Genomic DNA, 21928 nt, shown 5'->3' on the forward strand with positions numbered 1-21928 from the left:
ACATAAAACTTTATAGTATTAAAAGCAAAACCAAGACAAGGATTTATAATCTAATAGGAAAAAGATAAAGATGTGCACAATTACCATAATTCAAGATAGTTGTATATGTTGTAGCAGAAGAAAAGTTCAATGGGAAAATTCAGAAGGAAAACCCACATTCAACTGGGCAGATCAGCATTTTAAGGAGGGGATACTGTTTGAGTTGGACTTTGAAAGGTGTTTGGAATTCCGTTCTTTTTATATTGGGAGAGAGGCTGGGCATTCTTGGTAGAGGAAAAGTCTTGGAGATGGAGAAGCACAGGGTGGAAACCCGGATTAGTGAGGGATAATGGTCGATGAGCCTGAAGGGGATGTTGAAGCAGATTCTGGAGGGCCTGGTTAGAGTAAGTAAGGAGCCGGGAGTCTGTAGAGATTGGGGGGTCTTCAGAGTAGCAAGAAAGTGACATGTTCAGAGCTGGGTGTTAGATGTTGAAGGTGGGGGGAGGGGCAAAGGGTTTTGCAGGATGCTTGGAGGATCAGCAGAGCCAAGTCAGAGGCACTGGCGAGATGGCTTATTGTGAGGTTGGAGGGGACAGGAGGGGTGCCCCGCAGCTGACTGCAGAAAAGTGCAGCTGAGCACGCTGAGGGGATTTGCAGTAGCTGGTGATTGGCGGTGGCATAGGTGGTGAGTAGGTGAGAAGGGGAAAATCCAAGATGATTTCAAGACTTGGAGCTGGAGTTTCTGGCTGAATGATGGATTCTAAGGGGCTAACTTAGGAGAGAGATGGTGAGTTCATATTGTCAGATATCAAAGAATTACAATATTTTAAAAGAACAAATACAAGGAGTTTCACATTACAGGCTTTCCAAATAGAAAACATTCATTGTAGATTTCATCACTGTGACTGACTTCTGTATATGCGTTTCTAATCATATAGATTTATGTGTTTACAGTTACATTCACTGTGTATATATGATTATATTTTTTGCTTTTCATTTAACTTTAGCTTATAAGCATTTCCCACACGGCTATATTTATCCCCTCACAGATAATTTTAATGGTTGCATAATTAAGAATTTTAGAGCAGGAAGAAGTGTTAGCTGTTTACCATGTTGGAGACTTAGTGTGGTTTATGTGATTTTCATGAAATTGCATATATCATTTCTGATGTTTATAAGCTGAAATTAAGATTTGAAACTTGGGAGAAATACTGGCTCTAGAAATGCATTTGTGAGGCTTCTAGTTAGAGGTAAGAGTTATGAGATTTTGCCAAGGAAGAGGGTTTAGAGGGAGAAGATAAGAAGAATAAGAACGATTGGATTATTTGTTCAAGCGAATTAGCTAAGTTCAAGTTCATTATAATTTAATATTTACATATTTTTTCTACGGATATCACTGGTGTAATATTTCCTAGAATTAGGTGCTAAGGGCACATCTGATGTATATGTTGAATATTAAACTTATTACTAGTGGCAACAAATAAAGGCCAGGAAAGAACCTGAGACATGACAATAAACCAATAAGTAATTTGCAATGTTTTCCAAACTAGGGACTCATGAGCTCTAGAAAAATCTTCTACTGACTAAAAAAACCTCTCAGAATAGCTATTTGCCAGAATTTGGGCAAGTTGAGCCAGAAAGTGATTTCTGTAATTACCTGTCACCTCAGCCTAATGTAAATCAATTTAAGTCACAAGTGGTAGACGTTTCATGCACTGAAATAATTTGATTCATTTTCTTTGGATCAAAATAAAGATTGGGGTGTGGCTCAACAGCAGCCTTATTGGTACCTTCAATTCAGGCCCTCTGAAGGTGAAGGGTCAGTGGCTCACCCCAGGTCCCCTCTGGAAGTCCTGTATTCTAGCTCTGAGGCTTTTGGAAGCAGGGTGATGTAGAGATTCTCAGTTATATCCACAAGGCATGGGGTATAAATGACCTAAGAGTGGTTCTCAACAGGTGAGCATTTTGTCCCCCAGGGAATATTTGACAATGTCTAGAGACGTTTTTGGTTGTCACAACTGGGGAAGGGAGAGCCACTGCCATCAAGAGGTTATAGGGGCCAGGGACGCTGCTAAACATCCTATAATACACAGGGCAATCTCCCACGAAGAGAATTATTTGGCCCCAAAATGTCAGTATTTCTGAGGTTGAGCAACTTTGATCAAGACAAGAAAAAAATGCTTATCTTTGGCCATCCACATTTTAAATTTAGACCATAGGAAGATGGCCTCTGAAATTCTCTGTTGACTTTGTGGTACTGCACCCCCCAGACTCTAAAGATGTGTATTCTGCCCTCCTGCTGTCTGCAGGAAACTGAGCCTGCTTTGTTGTTTATAGGTGGACCCTGAGGGGAAGCATCTATTTCTGCTTCATGGCTGAGGTACACTTTCAGCAGTACGTAATCATAAGGCTGCACTCCCAGGAGGAGGGCAAGCCCTGCACGCAAGAGAAAGGCACTTGGTGTCTCCGTGTTCCCGTCCTTGTCACTGAATTTCCCATCTTTGTTTTTGCCAAATTTAACGGAGTAAAAAGAATAAAAGAACTGGGCTTTTTCTCAAGAAAAGGAATTATGCAAATACATGTAAGTTTATGAATCTTCAAGCCAATATACATGAGAGGCCAGAAGGGAGTGTGCATTAAGTAACAAAGCGAAAATTTCAGCCAGAACCAGAGCTGGGGTTTGAAATGGCGCCTGGCATCAAGGATTTCCAGAGAGTTTGCTCCTCTTCAGATAAGGGAAAGACAAAGCCCCTGTGGGCTGTACTCAAATTTTGAGTTACTTTTTTGAGCTATAGTAGATTATTTGGCTTGATTTATAAATAGCATCTTATATTTGGAGAAATGAAACTACAGTGACCTCAGGAAACACTTATGTGTAAACTAAGCACTAATGTATATTTTAATAGTTTAAGGAAAAGAAGATTCCTGTTCATTCAACATGCCTCCTTGTCCCCAGTGTGCCTTAGGGTAGGTTGACTTCCACAGATTAACTCACTTCTTTATTGTCTCCTCGTCTTCCTCCCTGGGTTTTTCACTCCTTAATTATATGTGTTACAGCATAAATTTAGAGTTCCATTAAAGATGAGTATAGGGACTTCCCCGGTGGTCCAGTGGTTAAGACTCCACCTTCCAATGCAGGGGGCACAGGTTCACTCCCTGGTTGGGGAACTGAGATCCTATAAACCATGAGGTGCAGCCAAAAAAAAAAAAAAAAAAAAAAAGGATGCATATGACATTACAAGTGTACTGTGTGTTAGACCCTGATATGCTTTTCAGAGTCCAGTGCAGTTTCCCAGTCATCATGCTCATCACAACTTATTGTAATCCCTTGTGTTTTCACTGTCTTCGAAACCAGATGTTAGCTGTACAGAGCGCAGGGGTCAGGGTATCTTTTTTAGTTCCTCCTGTATGCCCAGCACCTAGCACTAGGCCTGACCACTCGTCACACCTCAGTAAGTATTTGTGGAATGAATGAATGAATGGCAGCCTGAGTAATGCAGCACAAGGGGGAGGTCAAGTGGGAGCGCAGCTGCTATCCAGTAGGCTTAGGAATCATTTCTTTACTCCTCCATCCCCTGCAAATTGTCCTGTAGAGGACTCATTTGGAACTTTAGCAGAAATGATCTCTTTGACTCAGAAATCTTACATAAGTTACCTGTTACTGTGTTGAGTGCAAAAAAAATAGGTTCTCAGGGCTTCCCTGGTGGCATAGTGGTTGGGAGTCCGCCTGCCGATGCGGGGGACGCGGGTTCGTGCCCCGGTCCGGGAAGATCCCACATGCCGCGGAACGGCTGGGCCCGTGAGCCATGGCTGCTGAGCCTGCGTGTCCGGAGCCTGTGCTCCGCAACGGAAGAGGCCACAGCAGTGAGAGGCCTGCGTACCAGAAAAAAAAAAAAAAAAAAAAGGATCTCAGCAGAGAGTAACAGATGTTCTGTAAGTCTCATGGGAGATGCCCTCTGATTGGTAGAGATGTTTTTCTCCCTGTCCTGCCTGAGGTCCTGCCAAATAGCTGGACATCCTGAATGGGGGCTCACTAAATTCTGATTACCCTAACCAGGTCATCTAAAACTCTAGTATTATTACCCATAAGGCTGCAAAAACTGCCTTTAGCCAGTCACACCACCTGGATCTCACATTCAGATTCCCAGGACAGTTTCCTTCTGTGTCACCAGCCTGTCTTATCACACTGCCTACACATTTTACAGTAATGACTAAACACACAGATGCACAGTCCCACTGAAACTCTGTAGTTGATTACTCATGTGGACAATGCATAGGAGGGGTTGAGCGTGGGCCGGGACTCACCACACCTCCCAGAGCCTGGCCAGGCACTATAAACATGGTGGGCATCAAAAAGTTAGACCTGGGAGGGCCTCCCTAGTGGCGCAGTGGTTGAGAGTCCGCCTGCGGATGCAGGGGATATGGGTTCGTGCCCCGGTCTGGGAGGATCCCATATGCCGCGGAGCGGCTGGGCCCGTGAGCCATGGCCGCTGGGCCTGCGCATCCGGAGCCTGTGCTCCGCAACGGGAGAGGCCACAACAGTGAGAGGCCCGCATACCGCAAAAAGAAAAAAAAAAAAAAAGTTAGACCTGGGGCTTCCCTGGTGGCGCAGTGGTTGAGAATCTGCCTGCCATTGCAGGGGACACGGCTTCGTGCCCCGGTCCGGGAAGATCCCACATGCCGCGGAGCAACTGGGTCTGTGAGCCACAATTACTGAACCTGCGCGTCTGGAGCCTGTGCTCCGCAACAAGAGAGGCCATGATAGTGAGAGGCCCGCACACCATGATGAAGAGTGGCCCCCGCTTGCCACAACTAGAGAAAGCCCTCACACAGAAACGAAGACCCAACACAGCCAAAAATAAATAAATTAATTAATCTTTTAAAAAAAGTTAAACCTTACTACCAAGGAGCTCATAAATCTAGTGTGCGGTGGAGAGGGCACCCAGATTTAAGTAGTATATCTAAACTGCTCCAAATAAATGCTATGGAATAAGCCTTTTGCGTTTTCTGCCCATTCTGGGATTAATTCACATCTGTAGAGAAATATTTTATGTGACGGATTTTGAACAAGTTATATCTTTGTTCTTTAAAACATGTTACTTTATTATCTAATATAAAGCTTTATGAAATATATGGGAATAGGGGTCTATGAGAGATTTCAACTAAGTTGACTAGAATGGTAGGGAGTAGGTGGGGAGAGAACAGTGGTTGGATGACACCCAGATTTCATATATGGGTGAACATTGCCTTCTATTTGTGAATTCCCTTCATCCCTTCACCAATGCACCCCAGTCAGTTCATTGCCACTGGAATGACTAGGCTCTGTCTTTAATTCATCTACAACATATTGTCTGCTTTATTGCTCTATTTCCAGTTTACCTCAGTACATCTAGTTTTTATTTGTTTGTCTGTTTGTTTAGGCTGTGCCATGTGGAATGCAAGGTCTTAGTTCCCTGACCAGGGATCAAACCCGTGCCCCTTGCTTTGGGAGCTTGGAGTCTTACCCACTGGACCACCAGGGAAGTCTCTACGTCTAGTTTTAGTTGTGATTTGTTTCCCTAAGCAGCCCTAAAATAATCTGTGCAAAAGACTTAACATGGGGCATTTAAGTTGATGTGTAATAAGGTTCCAGCCAACCTTTGTAGCATCATCTCCAGCCTCTGCCTTCACACTTCATACCTTTACTCACAACATTTCCTTTGCTTGGTACATCTGTCCCTCCCTTTTCTCTCCTGTATCAGTGCTTTGCTCACACATTATCTAATCTGTGAATTCTCTGCTCTCCGAAGTTGAGATGTCTTCTGACCTTAAAAATTATTATATACCTCACGGTTGCAGTAGCACTCACTATAGTCAGCCATGAAGTATAGTTGTACAAGTATTCATTTCTCCAATAGATGGTGAGTTTGTAATGGTAAAGATGGTGCTTGCTTTGTATTTGTGACCCCACAGCAATTAGAACCTTGGCGAATAATGCCTTGAATTGATTTGGGGCCTGAAAGGGAGAACACCAAGGAGAGAGGAAGTGGAGCTGTGTCAGAATGACGAGGGCTTTAGGCAGTAGGAATTGGGGGCAGTGATACATAGTAGGATGAAGACTTGGAAAGATTTATGCTTTTGAATGCGGATGATCTGATTGATTTTTTTTTTTTTTTACTTAAAATGCATCTAATTATTTACACTGGAATGGCTGCCATGAGTTACATCAAATGGAGACTTGTTTAATCTTTATGAGAAGATAGCCTAGAGGTATATGTACTGTTTGTACTCTTTTTTTAAAATTTATTTATTTATTTATTTTTGGCTGCACTGGGTCTTTGTTGCTGTGCGCAGGCTTTCTCTAGTTGTGACGAGTGAGGGCTACTCTTCGTTGCGGTGTGTGGGCTTCTCATTGCGGTGGCTTCTCTTGTTGTGGGGCACGGGCTCTAGGCACGCGGGCTTCAGTAGTTGTGGCACGTGGGCTCAGTAGTTGTGGCTCACGGGTTTTAGAGCTCAGGCTCAGTAGTTGTGGCGCATGGGCTTAGTTGCTCCGCAGCATGTGGGATCTTCCCGGACCAGGGCTCGAACCCGTGTCCCCTGCATTGACAGGCGGATTCTTAACCACTGAGCCACCAGGGAAGCCCCTCTTTTTTTTTTAAGTCATTTAATTAATTTTTCCTCTAAATATCCTTGTGAGGTGGGATGGGAATTTTAAAGATAAGGGGCTTAGAGGATGTAGGCAAAGTCACAGCAATTAAATACTAAATCACATGCCACAGTCATGTTACTGAAACACTTGTGTTTTAGCCCTGACATCACAGCCCCTGCTCTGTCGTGATTGCGATCACAGGGCAGAATGAGCCTGATGGAGAAACCCCAATCATGACAAGATGCCCTTGCCTTAGGAGAGGATTCTTCTGGGGTTTTCCTGATCAGAACTGCATACCTGTGATCTTGCACTTGTCATCATTATCTATCCTCATCTGTCTCTCTGTGTTCCTAATGTGGCTACATTTTTCAGATTCTTATCACTTGGGCCCAGTGCTTGCAGTAAATCAGCTTCTCTTTCTCCTTTCCAGTCTAATCTGTTTTATCCGGTGTTTCTGTACACATTTTTAATTGCAGGGTTGTTTCTTGTATATAGTAGCTACTCAGTTATTGTTTTTTCATAATTGCGATTTTTATTAGCCTCTGTAATGATCGTGCCCTTTTTGTGGAAGGTTTTGCACCTACTTTCCCCATCCTCTTGGCTTATTTATGGAGGAAGCACCAACCATCTAGATTGCAATACGCTGCCTGTCACTCAAGTTCTTGCTGTTCAGTGATAATGTAGTCAGTATGCTTTAATGACCCTGTGAGGGATGTATTTTTAATGGAATTGTCCTCAGCATTTAGGTGCTCCTGTTTTCCTTGAGGCCAACGTGCTCAGAATACCAGTCTAAACTTCTTACTCTTTCATTATGCAGTGGAAATCAGACACTTGAAATTAATTTGCTGTCACCCTAAATTTCCTACACCCGGTCTGTGTTTGAATCCAGTGAATTAGCGCTTGCCAGGCTTTGGGTTCCGTTTTTCCATGTATCATTTTCAATAAGTCACTTCTGTCTGCTTCACCATCCTTGCTAGAAACTGGGGGCCCTTTATATGTCTTGGGAGCCATGGGGGGGCCATGGGCACCGTCAGCTCTGGAGTTAAAACCTGCTCTGCTTCCAGAAAAACAAGCTGTGTGAGCTTAAGGAACCGGCTTCATTATCATGCTTCACTTTCACTATTTTTTTCTTGTTTTTAGTTTTTGCATAGAGCTCAGTGAGTCTTTGGATGTTAGTGGCCAGACATTAGGTGTGGAGAGCCTTTTTTTCAATGAGCTTTTGAACAGGATCAGCATCAGTTGGGTGCAGGGATCTTCAGCTTCCTTCAGACTGTTGCTAAGAGGCCTCCCTCTACACTTGGCTGGCTTCCCTGTGGCAGAGAGAGTCCAGCCTCCTCTGTTCCCCTGAGAAGCTTGATTAGCAAATATGCCAACTCAGTGCCCTTCCCGAAGACCTCACCATAGACACGGCTCCCACTTCCTCCAGCCTCTCTTGCATAAAGCAGCTCTTGCTCACAGAAAACTGGGTTGGCTTTTGAAAACTTCTTTCTTACCCTTGCACACCTTGTATGAATGCACGGAGCGATGGAAGGCAGGAAGTCGATCATTGGTCCTATAAGTAACGTTATTAATTAGCCAGTTCAGGCAAAAATTTGCCATGATTAGTTTCATATTGTAAGGTCTTGCCAGTTGCCAGCCTTTATTGTAATGACTTAAAAAACCAAGAGCCGGGGCTTCCCTGGTGGCGCAGTTGTTGAGAATCTGAGCCTGCGCGTCTGGAGCCTGTGCTCCGCAACATGAGAGGCCGTGATAGTGAGAGGCCCGTGCACCACGATGAAGAGTGGCCCCCGCTTGCCGCAACTAGAGAAAGCCCTCGCCCAGAAACCAAGATCCAACACAGCAAAAATAAATAAATTAATTAATAAACTTCTACCCCCAACAAAAAAACCCAAAAAAAACCCAAGAGAGAAGATGGGCCACCTCACCTCCCCAGACCACCTACACCAGCCACTGTCTCATACCCTCCACCCACCTGCCATGAAACACAACGTAGAGAAAATAAGAAAGAGAAGCTGTGCAAGGTAGCAAGATATCAAAGTAAGAAAGCCTCATATGAGAAAGCCTGAGGACCTTTCAGATGCTCAGTGGATGTTATAGTCTAATGAGAAGCTTATAAATAAGTAAAGAAACCAGTAATTTATGAGACTGGTGCTTGCTCTGAAGCTAGTGAAACAAGGAGCTGTGAGAGAGGCCATTTCAGAGAGAGTGTTCAGGGAGGGCCGCAGGCCTCTCTGAGGGGTGACATTTGAGTTGAGACCCCCAAGAAGCCAAGAGATGAGCCACATGAGGGACAAGCCTAGGAGGATTCCAGGATAGGAGGGCATCAGGCAGAGGTACCATCAAGTACAGAAGCGTTAGAAGACATGGCCTCTCCCCAGGCGAAATTAGGACCTGGTGACACTGTTGTCCTCAGCTCTCATCCCTCCTCGCGTACCAGACTCCGACCCCCAAAGATAGTCATCAAACAAAAGAAAGCCTTTTCCCATGAAGCCATGGGGCAGTAGTTCCCACAATCCCCCTCTCTCGGCCAGCGTGGCATTCAGACGATTTTTATCTGGAGTCAGCTCTTGGCTCTCAGGTGCCTTAAGGAGCAAAAAATTGTGAATTTATTCTAACCTTGTGACTAAAATTGGCAAGAATCCTTTTTTCCTTCTTTAATTACCTACCTGTTTGCTTTCTCTAAAGGCGTGACTGTTCCCAGGGCTGGCCTGGCTGGTAACTAAGGCTGAGCGATTTAGGAGAGGTTCCTTGTTCCATGGGACAGTTACACTTTTTTTTTTTTTGCTGTACGCGGGCCTCTCACTGTTGTGGCCTTTCCCGTTGTGGAGCACAGGCTCCGGACACGTAGGCTCAGCGGCCATGGCTCACGGGCCCAGCCGCTCCGCGGCATGTGGAATCTTCCCGGACCGGGGCACGAACCCGTGTCCCCTGCATCGGCAGGCGGACTCTCAACCACTGTGCCACCAGGGAAGCCCCCAGTTACACTTTTTGATGTGCTGAGCAGATGTATATCCTGTATTAGGTAAATTTGCTAGGCTTCAGCGCTCTTTCACGAGTTAGGCAGAACCAGGTGAGAAACATCCTATGAGGCTGCTGCTGACAGGCCAAGATGCAGGCAGGACGTGGCTGTTGGGTTTGGGGATCAAGGAGCAGACATCAGCAATTTCATGTCTGGGACCACCGGCAAGATAATTTGCAGCATCAGAAACCAAATAGACAGGGGAGCATCTAGCCTTTTATCTATAAAATTAGAAGCAATTCTTAAAATGTCCTGGGCTTTTATTGATCTATTCCGTAATAGCTCTACAAGTAGAAAGTGGAATTTTTAGTGGTCTTTAAAGATCTTGTAAATGTCATCGACTCACTGTCTATGTAACTTGGAGAATAAGGGGAACCTGGCACTAATAAATAAGCCCCACGCAGTGTTCTGGGGAAAATAAAGAAAGAAGAAAGTGCCCATAAAAGAATGTCTAATCCCAGGTGGATCTGGGAAGGCGACAGGAAGAGAAAAATACAGTGACGCTCGGGTCTAGGAAGATGTAGAGACAGTATTGCATGGTCAGTCAGGGCATGGAGTCAGATTACTTGGGTTCAGATCTCAGCTCCACAGCTGGTACCTGTGTGACTTTGGCAGCTTATTTAATCATCCAGAGCTTCAGTTTCCTTATCAGTAAAATGAGGACAGTAATAATGACACTTACTAAAAATATCAATCTAGGTAATTCATGTACAGGACCTAGCAGTGAGCCTGGCCATTTGGTTGTCTTTATTACTGGACAGACCTGGAGTTGTTGAAGAAAGCCATCTCTGGCCAGGCTTACAATGCTTCTTCCTTTTACAAGTATTAGTCTCTATTTTTTTGGGCAACGTGGGGTCACTAATTAGAGACGGGTGGGATGGAAAGAAACATATGAACAGCAAAGAGCGAAAGAGTCATAAAAAACAGGACTGCACTAATAACATGCAAAATGGAAATTTATTTCTAAATTTTTACTTCCTTCTCTCTTCCTTCCTCCTCTGCCTCCTGGCTGTTAAAGGTTTTACTCTGCATAACCTACACCCCAACCTTTGACCTGAATGGGAGCGCAGTGCTAAAGATCGCGGAGGTGAGTATCCGTTTTCCCCAGACGCTCAAGTGCTGCTTGTGTGTGCTGTCTGCGCACAGCTGCTTTACCCCGACCTGGGATAAATGCTGGGGTGGAGCCAAGCCGCAGCAGTGGGGTGAGCCCTTCTCTGATCATTATTGTGGGGAATTTCCACTATGGAGTTGATCTGTGGGAAGCAGGCTATGTGGGCCACCATCCTTAGTCGGTGCTCTGCATGCTTTGGTTTGCTTGACTTGAGGCTTTAGCCATGGAAATAACAGCACCGGTTCTCCCGACGCTGCTACACCTAGGTATTACACTTACTGTTTTTCCTAAGATTGATTGAAGAGAATTTGATTTTTTTTTATGGTTTTTAAGAAACAAAGTGTGAGATTGAGAGGAGATGTTTATTGATTAAATTGCATCCCCATCTCCTAAACCCTGATGAATGCATTTTGTAACGATCATTGGCAAGCCTTCTCTTTTCCATCTGTATTTCAGCCTTAGAGTAATGTGTACCTTCAGCAATCCCAGCAGTATGTCCAACAGAAAACTTGCTTTCTTGAATGTCTGGTGTATGCCTTTGGCTTTTGGAAACAGCATCATTCCAAAGCTGTACTCTACTATGCTTAGAGTGAATTTCCTGCCACTTCTTGAAAAGAGTATCTTCAGGATTTGCATGTTTTGACAGGACTACACATGTAGACCTCAAGGAACCAATGATATTCTGAATTCTGAAATTATAGAGAAAAAGAAAGCCTAACCATCAGCAGTCATGGGTATTTTTTTTTTTTTAACACTAATGATTACCATTTATTGAGTATACCAGGTAGACGCTTAGCACTTCGGGCATGTTTTCTTTTTTCTTCTTTTTCTCATCATTATTGAGGTATAACCAACAAATAAAATGTTCGATGTTTCGTTATGCATATACATTGTGAAATAGTCACCAGAGTCAAGCTAATGAACATATCTGTCATCATACATAATTAACATTATCATGAGTAGTATTTACATTGGCTGATACATGTGCTTTTATGGTATTATGTGGCATTGAAGAGTGAAAATTGAGAGAAAATTATTTTTGAGCACATAGAACATTTTTAAGTATACAATTCAGTAGTGTTAACCGTAGTGCAGTGTATAGCAGATCTCTAGAACTTATTCATCTTGCATAACTGAAACTTTATATCCATTGAATAGTAACTCTCCATTTCCCCCTCCTCCTCCCCACACCGTGCAACCACCATTCTACTCTCTATCAGTTTGACTATTTTAGATACCTCATGCCGGTTTGCTTTCAAAGTGACAAATGTAGTTTTGATCAGAGCAAGAAACAGGATTGGTGTGTAAGAGGCTTGTTATTTCTTTGCCATGTGAAGGGACAAGAAGGGAAATGCAGCGTGTTACTGCCCAGCCACTGCCTAGCTTGACCCCTGCCCAGGAGGGGTATGGGGAAGGGGATGGGTTGTTGTAGGACCCTCAGGACTGGGGAGGCCACCAGGGATTCCCAAGCTCCCTTTGAGAGGGTGAGGTCTTTATCATCCTCACAGGGATGAGGTTTTTTTTGTTTTTGGGGTTTTTTTTGCTGTTCGCGGGCCTCTCACTGTTGTGGCCTCTCCCGTTGCGGAGCACAGGCTCCGGACGCGCAGGCTCAGCAGCCATGGCTCACGGGCCCAGACGCTCCGCAGCATGTGGGATCTTCCCGGACCGGGGCACAAACCCGTGTCCCCTGCATCGGCAGGCAGACTCTCAACCACTGCGCCACCAGGGAAGCCCAGGGATGAGTTTTTGAATGAGAATCTGAAAGATTCGAGATATAATTCCCGAACAGCAGATACACACTGCCATGGACCACCCAAGTCAAGGGTGATTTCAGAGGGGATCTGGAAGCCAGAGTAGAGAGTTGGCAGACCTGTCTAGATAGGATGAAACATCAAAACACAGTGGTCTCTACCAGAACCTATAAAGGAAAAGAAAAAAAAAACTTTTATTTATTTATTTTTTGAATCTCAGCCCAAGAGTGATATAAAGATAAAGGCGTTTGAACGTGGTGGTGACAGCGTGGGCTCTTGAGTTGCACTGGTTGGGTGTAAATCCTGGCTTTACCACCTCCCAGTGGGGTTGCCTTAGATACCTCCCTGGGCTTGTGTTTGCTCTCTGTGTAAAAGCAATGCTAACAGCACCTACCTCGCTATCTCGTAGTGTGGTTGTGCTGATTAGACAAGAAAGATAGAATCCATGTAAAAAGCTTCCAGTGCAGGCAGCCGCATAGTGAATGCTGGGTCAAGGTTAGCTGCTTCTCTCCTGGAGCAGCAGATTGATGACGACGTCCAGGCTTCCACTAAATAGTGTTGACACGGCCAGGACCCTGAAGGGATGGGTCATCAACTGGGCTGGCTTCCTGAGACAACAGAAGCACGCTTCTTGCCCCTCCTGCAGCCTCCTGAGATCCCCTAGTTAGAAGAGTTCCCAGCAGAATGTCAGCATGAAGGTCATGAAGCAGAGGTCAGACCATCACGGGAAAAATGCGTTACTTCCAATGCTAGCTTTTTTTTTTTTTTTGCAGTACACAGGCCTCTCACTGTTGTGGCCTCTCCCGTTGCGGAGCACAGGCTCCAGACGCGCAGGCTCAGCGGTCATGGCTCACGGGCCCAGCCGCTCTGTGGCATGTGGGATCTTCCCGGACCGGGGCACGAACCCGTGTCCCCTGCATCGGCAGGCGGACTCTCAACCACTGCGCCACCAGGGAAGCCCCCAATGCTAGCTTTGACTTATTGTTCAGGATGGAGGCTTCGGACTGCATTCCTCTGAAGGAAGGACTTGGCAAAGATCTTAAAAATAAACTTTTCATCCTGTATTTGATAGCGGGGGCCTTCCCTTGACAGTGCGCAGGCTCCCAGAAGATGTTTTTAGGCCCCGCCTCTCCTATAGATCCACAAGAAGGTCTTACCACCTCCCTGTCCGTGGTGAACTTGACAGTTGAGGCTGCAGGTTCCCCCAGCCCTCACTTAGACGCCCCACTCTTTTCTGGTGACTGGAAACAGCAGCAGATTCTCCAGCATAGCAGGGGGATGGAGACTGCTTTGTAAGGACCGCAATGGTCACCACTTCAAAGTACTTTGGATAAATAGCAGTGTGCAGAATCACTCCTCTGTGCTCGCCTGGACCTGGCGTGGACACCAGGTTGAAGGGAGTAAGAATCCAACTCTTGCAGCTGGCCAGTCCATGGGTAAAGACATCTGCACACCAGGCTGCTGAGAGAAGCAGAGCGATCCAGGAGCAGGACAAGCATGCAGATGCCAGCACCAGGGGCTCACTCTATCCAGTGGCACCGATCAGAAAGCCAGTGAGAAAAACACCCTGGAAAGTGCTTTCCTGCTGAGAATAGTGGATCTTTTATCCATCAGGCTTGGCTGCAACTCAGAGTACTTCCACCAGACATTAGCTAGAGCTCTGGGCTCTCTGTGGCCATTCCCTCTCAGAGTTGATCATTCTGAGGAGGCTTGAGACCATAACATCACTCTTGGTGGCAAGAGATAAGTATATATTACATGGCTAAGACAATGTTACATGGCTACCTTTAGTATATATTTAGCTCTCTGCCAGGCACCGTTCTCAGAACTTTCCAAGACAGGCTTATACAGGTTTGCATAGGTTCCTGTATAAGGCTGACTATTTTCAGTAGTTACTTTATTAAACTTTGACTTCTCTTTACACTCCTGAAACGAACTCTCTTACGTATGGGATACTTACAGTTGCAAAGCATCAGAGGCCCTACTTTTATGTTGGTGGTTCTCTTCAAAGGCTGCATATTCGAATCACCTGGGAAGTATTAGCAAAAATAAGATGCCTAGGGTTGCCCTAGAAATTCTGAGTTTTTTGGTCTTGGAGGGACCCGGGCAAACAAAGTTTGTAAAGGCCTCCAGTTGATTCTACTGCAGAAGTCATGTTGAAAATCACTGCTCTGATAGTTACTGTTCTCTCCAACAAACTGTGTTGTAAAACCATATTGAAAGGAGCTGTGATGCTCTAAAGCCTCAAGTGTGGTCCACTCAGCAGAAGGATGGCAGCACCTGGGAGCTTGTTAGAAATGCAGGTCCTCGGGCCCCAACCCAGACCTCTGAATAAGAATCTGCCTTGTAATGAGATACCCTGTGGGATGCATAAGCATATTAAAGTTTGAGGAGCGCTGCCACAAGTGAATATTGGTATAGTCTCATTAAAATGAGATCTAAAGATAGTGTTCTGCTGGGTTTATAGACCTAAATCCCAGGCAAGATCTGCCATGCCTCTTTGCCATGGCTAATCGAGCCCCCTCCACGAAGTAGGGACATCCACACAGCAGCAGAATCCTCTCCATGGTGGCCCCTAATAAGTACAAGATTTTGATTCTTCTAATTTCCCTTGTCTTCATCATCTTCTCCTGCCAAATCATCTCCACGTTTTCTCCTTCCCATTTGTCATTGCTTGATATATATCAAACATATTTCTTAAAACGCTTTAACGGTTTAAACTGCCACAGAGCTATCCCACTGTTCCTTCTGAGTATGTGTTTCCGCCAATAAGCCCCACTGTCAACCTTTAAAAACATACCTCCTCCCCGAATCCATATTTATGTAATCTGGCATAAGACAAGCATGGAGTAGATCTACTTATATGAAAAGCATAAGAACAATTTATAAATATAAGCTTATGGATCAGTAGTTACAGCTGTTAGATTATTAAGTGCATTATGTATGGATAATTTAAGAAAGGATAGTAGACTTATTTGAAATCATTGTTTACTTCAGATACACATGATAGGTATAAGTATTTTTCTTACATTGCCTACATTTTATATTTCCTCAAATTTGCAAAATAGCTTAGAACCTTTTGGGTTTTCACCAGAGAAGTTGCTTAAGAAATACTTTTTCATCAACAGGAAGCATTAACTACAAAAGAAAGTTACACTGCCACAAAAATAATGGTATTCTGTAGACATAGTGAAACCCAATGATTTTGCAGGTTTTTGCGTGTTCTCAAGCGCTTTCCGCCTGCTAATTTAGCCTTTGAAAAATCTGCATCTCTATTTTTAAAGCAGGACATTTCAGCCTAAAACTACCACTTAGCTCCTGGAAGCTTTCTTGGTTGTAGCGGAATTTCTCATAAAAATAAGTCTTTAACTTCAAGAAAAAAAATCTTTTCTCCTATTGTCACTTTTGATATAGCTAGGGAAACAATTTATAAAAGTACCTTAAAGTAAATCATTTAAAACCCCTGTGGAAATATTGGGAGAGAATCCACACACTCTCTTCTTTCTTACTCTCTGCATTGACGGTTACTCGAGAATAGTGTTTATCCTGGAACCTGTTGATCAGGAAACGGGGTGTGTGCTTAAGTATGAAAAATGAGTCTGTTTTCCCAAGGTACTGCTGAAACTTATAAAAGGATCATTAAGCACTGAAAATGTAAATAAGAGGGCAGCCTTCATTTGTGTGTCTAACTTTAACTTGCTTAATTAAACTGCAATAATGACAGTTTTTCAGAATAGGGTCTTCTGTGATGCAGGAGGAATAAGAAATATCAACCGAATTTAGAATTGGACAGTTATGAAATATCCAACATGTGTTTTCTGTTTAATTTCATGAATTATCATTCCTAAAACTCTGTATGGATACAAAATTCTCTTCATTGGTTGAAAGTTGGACCCTTAGTATTTCTCCTAGTATTATGCCCCAAAGAGCAGATGTGTTGAGTGTCCCGAGGATAGTTACCTTAACGTAGGAAAAGCTGTTGAAGTAAAAATCGCCAAGGCCTTGGGGTTAAAGGAAGAGGTAGTGCCATAACCAGAAGTTCTGTGAAGCTGATTTGAAGATGGTGAATGATACTGTTTCATTGGTAAGATTTGGAGCATATTCTCATGCCTGCTGAAGGCTGCTCTATGGGATTTTTCTAAGTGAGAAAGCCTTGTTTGTAAATGTGTATTTGCTGGTTTGATCTTAGTCATGGGAAACTTCCAGTCTTTGATCCTGTAGCATGTTATCAAGTTCAAGCAGAGTCTCTCTCAAAGACCATTTTTTTTTTCTTTAAGATTTTTACTTTGGGGCTTCCCTGGTGGCGCAGTGGTTGAGAGTCCGCCTGCCGATGCAGGGGACACGGGTTCGTGCCCCGGTCCGGGAAGATCCCACATGCCGCGGAGCGGCTGGGCCCGTGAGCCATGGTCGCTGGGCCTGTGCGTCCGGAGCCTGCGCTCCGCAGGGGGAGAGGCCACAACAGTGAGAGGCCCGCATAACACACACACACACAAAAAAAAAGATTTTTACTTTGAGGAACGTCCCTTTTTTACTCCATCCATCCTCCATCCCTCAATTCCAAAACAGTGGTTAATAATGGTAGCTACTGATGGTTGAGTTCCTAGGGCATGTCAATAAGTATTGTATTTTCCACACATTCTCTTTTAATCTTTACCATAACCAAGCTATATAAAGAATCCCAGAGAAAAGGAAGGTTAATTTGCTTGCCCAGTGATTTTAGGCCAGGAAAGCCCTAAGGTGGATGGGAGGGAGGGGTCTCCAGGCTGGAGTCTGATTGCATCCACTCCACTTTCCACATGCTTCCTTTGTAAGTAAGCTCCCCCCACTGCCATCTAGACTTATTTTATATTGATTTGTTTATAAATAAAATACAATATTGAAGACATTTTTTTTAGATATTCAGATCTAGGCTTTTTATATTTCAAATATGTGCTGTTAACCACTATGCTATACTATTGCTTCCTGGCTACCCTCAGTCTTAGAAAATGTTAGTGAAATCTTGCCATATTAATATAGCAACTGACTGAAATTCTTTGGATTCTTATCCACTTTGGACCTTTACCAAGGCATTTAGTTAGAGAATGGCTGTATGGTGGTTTTACATGTAAAGCAGAAGTATTGATGCATTTTACTTTTTTTGTGACCGTAGATTCAAGTGACCATCAGGCATATGCCACTTTCTTGGGTATCTTTACATATTGATACTCAGTTTATCTTTTCTGATCATTACGTTATCCTCAGAGTATATGGAGTTTAGCGATAGTCCCACTTGTTACACCAGGGAACTTAAAAAACACTGAAGCTCAAGACCTGCTGCCAAAGATTCTGATGTAACGGTTCTAGTTGTCACTAAAGTATTATTTTAATTGGGCTGACTTCTCTTTAAATATTCAGTGATCTTTTTTTTTTTTTACTCTAATGTGGAAGCATTATTTCTAGCCATACCTCAAATAAAATATTTTACAATTAAGGAACAGGTAGTCTCCAGATATAACCCAGAAAACAGATGACTTACTTGGTCCATTTATCCTGGAAGCATCTTATTTGTCTTGTTCTCTTTAAGACTGGGAGGGGTAGCCCCACCTCCTGGCAAGAAAACCAACCAAGGAAGCTGGCCCATTAAACCAGCTGAGGCTACTGGATTGAGGAAACCCCATTCTAAGGAGCTTCTCCACTTTTCCTTCCAGAAACTCTTTCTTTCCTTCCTCGTGGGCCAGTCTCTTTACTGACTCTGGTTTGACTCCTCTAAGGTGTCTGTTCTTTGGCTACTTACTGCCAGATAGGCTTTGAGCGAACTAGTCCTTTGCAAGACATTCTCCACTTTCCTTTAACCTCTGACTTGCATGGCTCTTGAAGAATTTAGTTGGAGTTAGAAGACACATTGAACAATGCAGAGATGCCCTCTACTTCATTTTGGGTTGGGGACAGAGGCTAGAGTTTGGTAGACCCTGTGTAGACAAAGCAGAAGGCTCTGCCTGAGAAGGTGCAGGCATTGATGGGTTGAGGGGTCTTAAGCCATTTTAACATGCCAGCTGAAGCCAGGAAGAACATGGAGGAGGAAGACGGAAGTCACAATCAGTTTTCCGTAAATGCCTGGGCACTTTAAGAATTTCCTGTAAGTTGAGATCCAAAAGGAAAACCAGCAAATTTCCCTCCCCCAGCATGGGATCAGATTTACTTACACAGGTATTTCTTAGGAATAATAAAACAACTTCAGTTCATTCTGTCTGTGTGTATGTATGTGTGTGTGCCTGTGTGTTTGCATCAACAGGACCCGTTTGATGAGGTGCCTCCTGTCACATACCCACTTGTTACTGCTGTTTACCTGGGAACGGCAGAGCCACTGAGCTGTCGTCACGATATAACAGAGTTCAGACTTACAGTGATCATCAAAATTTCCTTTGGTTCTAATGTGATCAGCAAGCATTCGTATAAGAGACAGTTCTGCTTTCTTGTAGCTTACTTAATCTCTGATCCTTTCTATTTTTATCACCATAAATTGTCATCTCCGTAAAGATTTTCCAGTTGGAAACATACTAGCTCTTCTCTTTATAGAACTCATTAGTCAGTACCATGCACTGTTTTAACAAAGCTATGCCACTAACCCCATTCAGATAGGGAAGAGAAGGTAAATGCACAGTTCACCAAAGTGAAGGTCATACGTGCTTTGTAAAGCTAAGCAAACTTCTACTGTGGCAGCTTCTTTAGAATTTATTATCACTTTGGTTAATGCATATTGAATATCTGCTACATTCCACTATGCTGCTTCATATTTAATCATAGTGATTACACCGTGGCTGTAACCTAGTACTGTTATTTATCAGTCTACTGACTCGGTGATACAAAACTTGTATTGCTTATGTATGGCTTGCAAACTTGTGTTTTCTTGTTCTTGTTCCTTCTGCTTTTGGGGTCTGTTTTGCTTCATTAATGATGTATGTTTTTGCCCTCGGTTGTGTCTAGCATGCCATAAAGCTAGATGTCCACAAATGCATGAAATGGTCAAAATGTCCCTTACGAAACTCCTCACTGCCCTGTGTCTTCGTGCGTTCCCTGGCGATCAGGGGCCTGTGGCTTTTCACAAGGGATTTGACTTGCCCTTTGAGCCTCTGGCAGAGGTGCAGGACTGAGGCTTTTTAAGTGTCAGTTCTGCACCACGAAAGCAAAGGGCATGGGTGACAGAACTGATAACAGGGTATATGAAAAGAAGAAACTGATGAGCTCCTTTTCCAGAAACTCAGCCTGACTTTGGACATGGTGTTCTCTGAGCTTCTCTGATTCAATGTGCTCATCTTAGCACTGCCCTGAGGTATAGGAAGAAAAACATTCACAACGGGAAAAATCACTGGTCTTGAATTAAAATGGTCAGGTTTATAAGGGGAAACGTAGTTCTGCAAACCTTTCGGATTTACCAATTTATTATTAATATAGCAAGTTAAAGGAACTTTTCTTTAGAAGATGTCAGGATAACTGATAAAGCATTTCTTTCTGAGTACCTAAAGAGAGTGATATTATCAGATACATGATCATTTTTTTTATTTAAAAGGATACCCTTTTGTCATATTCAGTATTTATACTCCCAACTTTAGTAGAATGAGCTCCTTAGGTTAATCTTTTTTTTTAAAGCAGACTAAACATGCCTATCTTTTCCCTTAATAAAATGCCTCTTGCAATAAGTCATTTCCAGTGTTGTACATGTAGTAATAGCACCTAAACATTAAAAATGGTGATAACATTAAAACTCAAAGAAATACATTTACTTGTGAAGTTCATCTGTTTACAGCACTGTTTGTGTTGCTTCAAATCCAGTTCTTCATGTGTGCTTTCTTTCTTGGGTCTAAAGGGACTGATAGAGTTTTTTAAGGGAGGATATAGATGGCTCTCAGCATTCAGGAAAATCATGTTTATGTTAAGTGTATATATAGTTCAGCTCTCCAGATAGCTACTCTCATCTTTAGTGCGTCTAAGGCTTAAAATTCCCCCTTAAATTTATAATGTCAGAGCTTAGAGATCTTAAAGATCAACAGTTATAAAGATTTCTTGGGAGAGTATAAGATTTAAAGAAAACTGTTAAATCCTAAGGTATAAATAGTACGAGTGTGCCTAATTACACTGTGGAGAATTTGATTTCATCAAAGTGAAATTCTTCACTCAGATGTATTTTCACAGTTTTTAAACTGTTTCATCACATGCAAAAGTAAAAGCCTTTCAAGATTAAAACATGTTTTTTTCTAAGTATGTATAAATTGTACCTTCAGGTACATTATAATCCACGATTGTTTAAGAAAATGAATTTACAACTAATATACCCTAAATGGTAGTTTGAAAAACAAATATTTTTGAACTTGCTCTTATTTTTTAACTTAAAATGAATTAATCTAAGCCAACTTCCAAATACACTGTTGAGTTTTCAATGCTCGTTTGGAATATTAAGCGTTCAATAGGAGATAAATTAAACTGTTAGAAAATATTTATTTTTACCTAGTTAATTTTACCAATAAGGTTATTATAATGAGGACCGGCGAAAAGGTCTAGCTTAAGCAGTAGCAGCAACAAAGGTTAACATTTAGTTTCTCTCTTGTTTCAGTTATCCATCATCAAATTAAATTTGCCATTTGGGTAAGAACCCTGTATTTCCATTGTAGATAGTCTTGGAGTTACTCCTAGAAAAGTAATTTAGGTACATTAAATCTCCCTTTTTTTCTTTTTGTGGGACTAAATATGCTTGGAAAATGGAAAGGATAATATATCTTATGGAGAGGAAAAAGTGGGCAAATTTAAAGCATGCATTTATTTATTGTCAGTGCCCATTCCTATAGCTTCCAAAAGAATTAGAGGCAATAAAATCTGAAAAGTCATGCCATTTAACATCAACAACAAATGAGAGATTTTCTTTTTTTTTTTTTTTTTTTCAAATTGGGACTTCTCCATGCGGCAGCCATCAGAGAGTCTTTTCATGTTCAGCTAGACATTCAGACTCACGAGACCCAACTAGACCACAACTGGCGTTATGTTCACTTAGCAGGATATAGGACAGGAAACAGAAGTAGGACAACAGCAGGCATTTATCTTTCACGGGAGTCCTTGCTGCGGGCCAGAGGCTGGCTCTCAAATGTCAGCTTAGGAGCAAAAAGATGAGAGCCACCTTTGTGGGTACAGAGTCACCTTGGCTTAGCATCCCCAGGTTTCAACTATGTAGGAACCAATAATCTGTAACAACTGCGTGAGCTCAGCTGGCAGAGGTCCCAGAGGGTGTGATCAATGACAGCAGTCACCCAGGATAACTTCTCACCAGGTTTTTATAGTTCGTTCACAGTTCTCCGAATTCAGATGCAGCTTAGTAATCGGGGGCATTTTTACCCTAAGCCATGCTGCGTAGTAACACAGCTAACTGTCCCACTTTTATCAGGTTTCCAAAAGAACACAGCTGGAGACTTAAT

The 21928-nt window shown here is 43.0% G+C and overlaps 1 protein-coding gene across 1 annotated transcript in view; it reads left to right on the top strand.

Annotated features, from left to right (window-relative positions):
• The window catches only part of ARFGEF3 (ARFGEF family member 3), a gene marked incomplete at its 5' end in the record, with an annotated part of 187936 nt that overhangs the window by 63264 nt on the left and 102744 nt on the right, over positions 1–21928 (top strand). The window contains one exon of the mRNA XM_081250676.1: positions 10645–10713. Coding sequence (XP_081106802.1) covers positions 10645–10713 — 69 coding nt within the window. The remainder of the gene's footprint in view (positions 1–10644; positions 10714–21928) is intronic.

The sequence above is a fragment of the Mesoplodon bidens genome (genome assembly GCF_964165515.1).
Source record: "Mesoplodon bidens genome assembly, chromosome: 12".
NCBI classification, from domain to species: Eukaryota; Metazoa; Chordata; class Mammalia; order Artiodactyla; family Ziphiidae; genus Mesoplodon; species Mesoplodon bidens.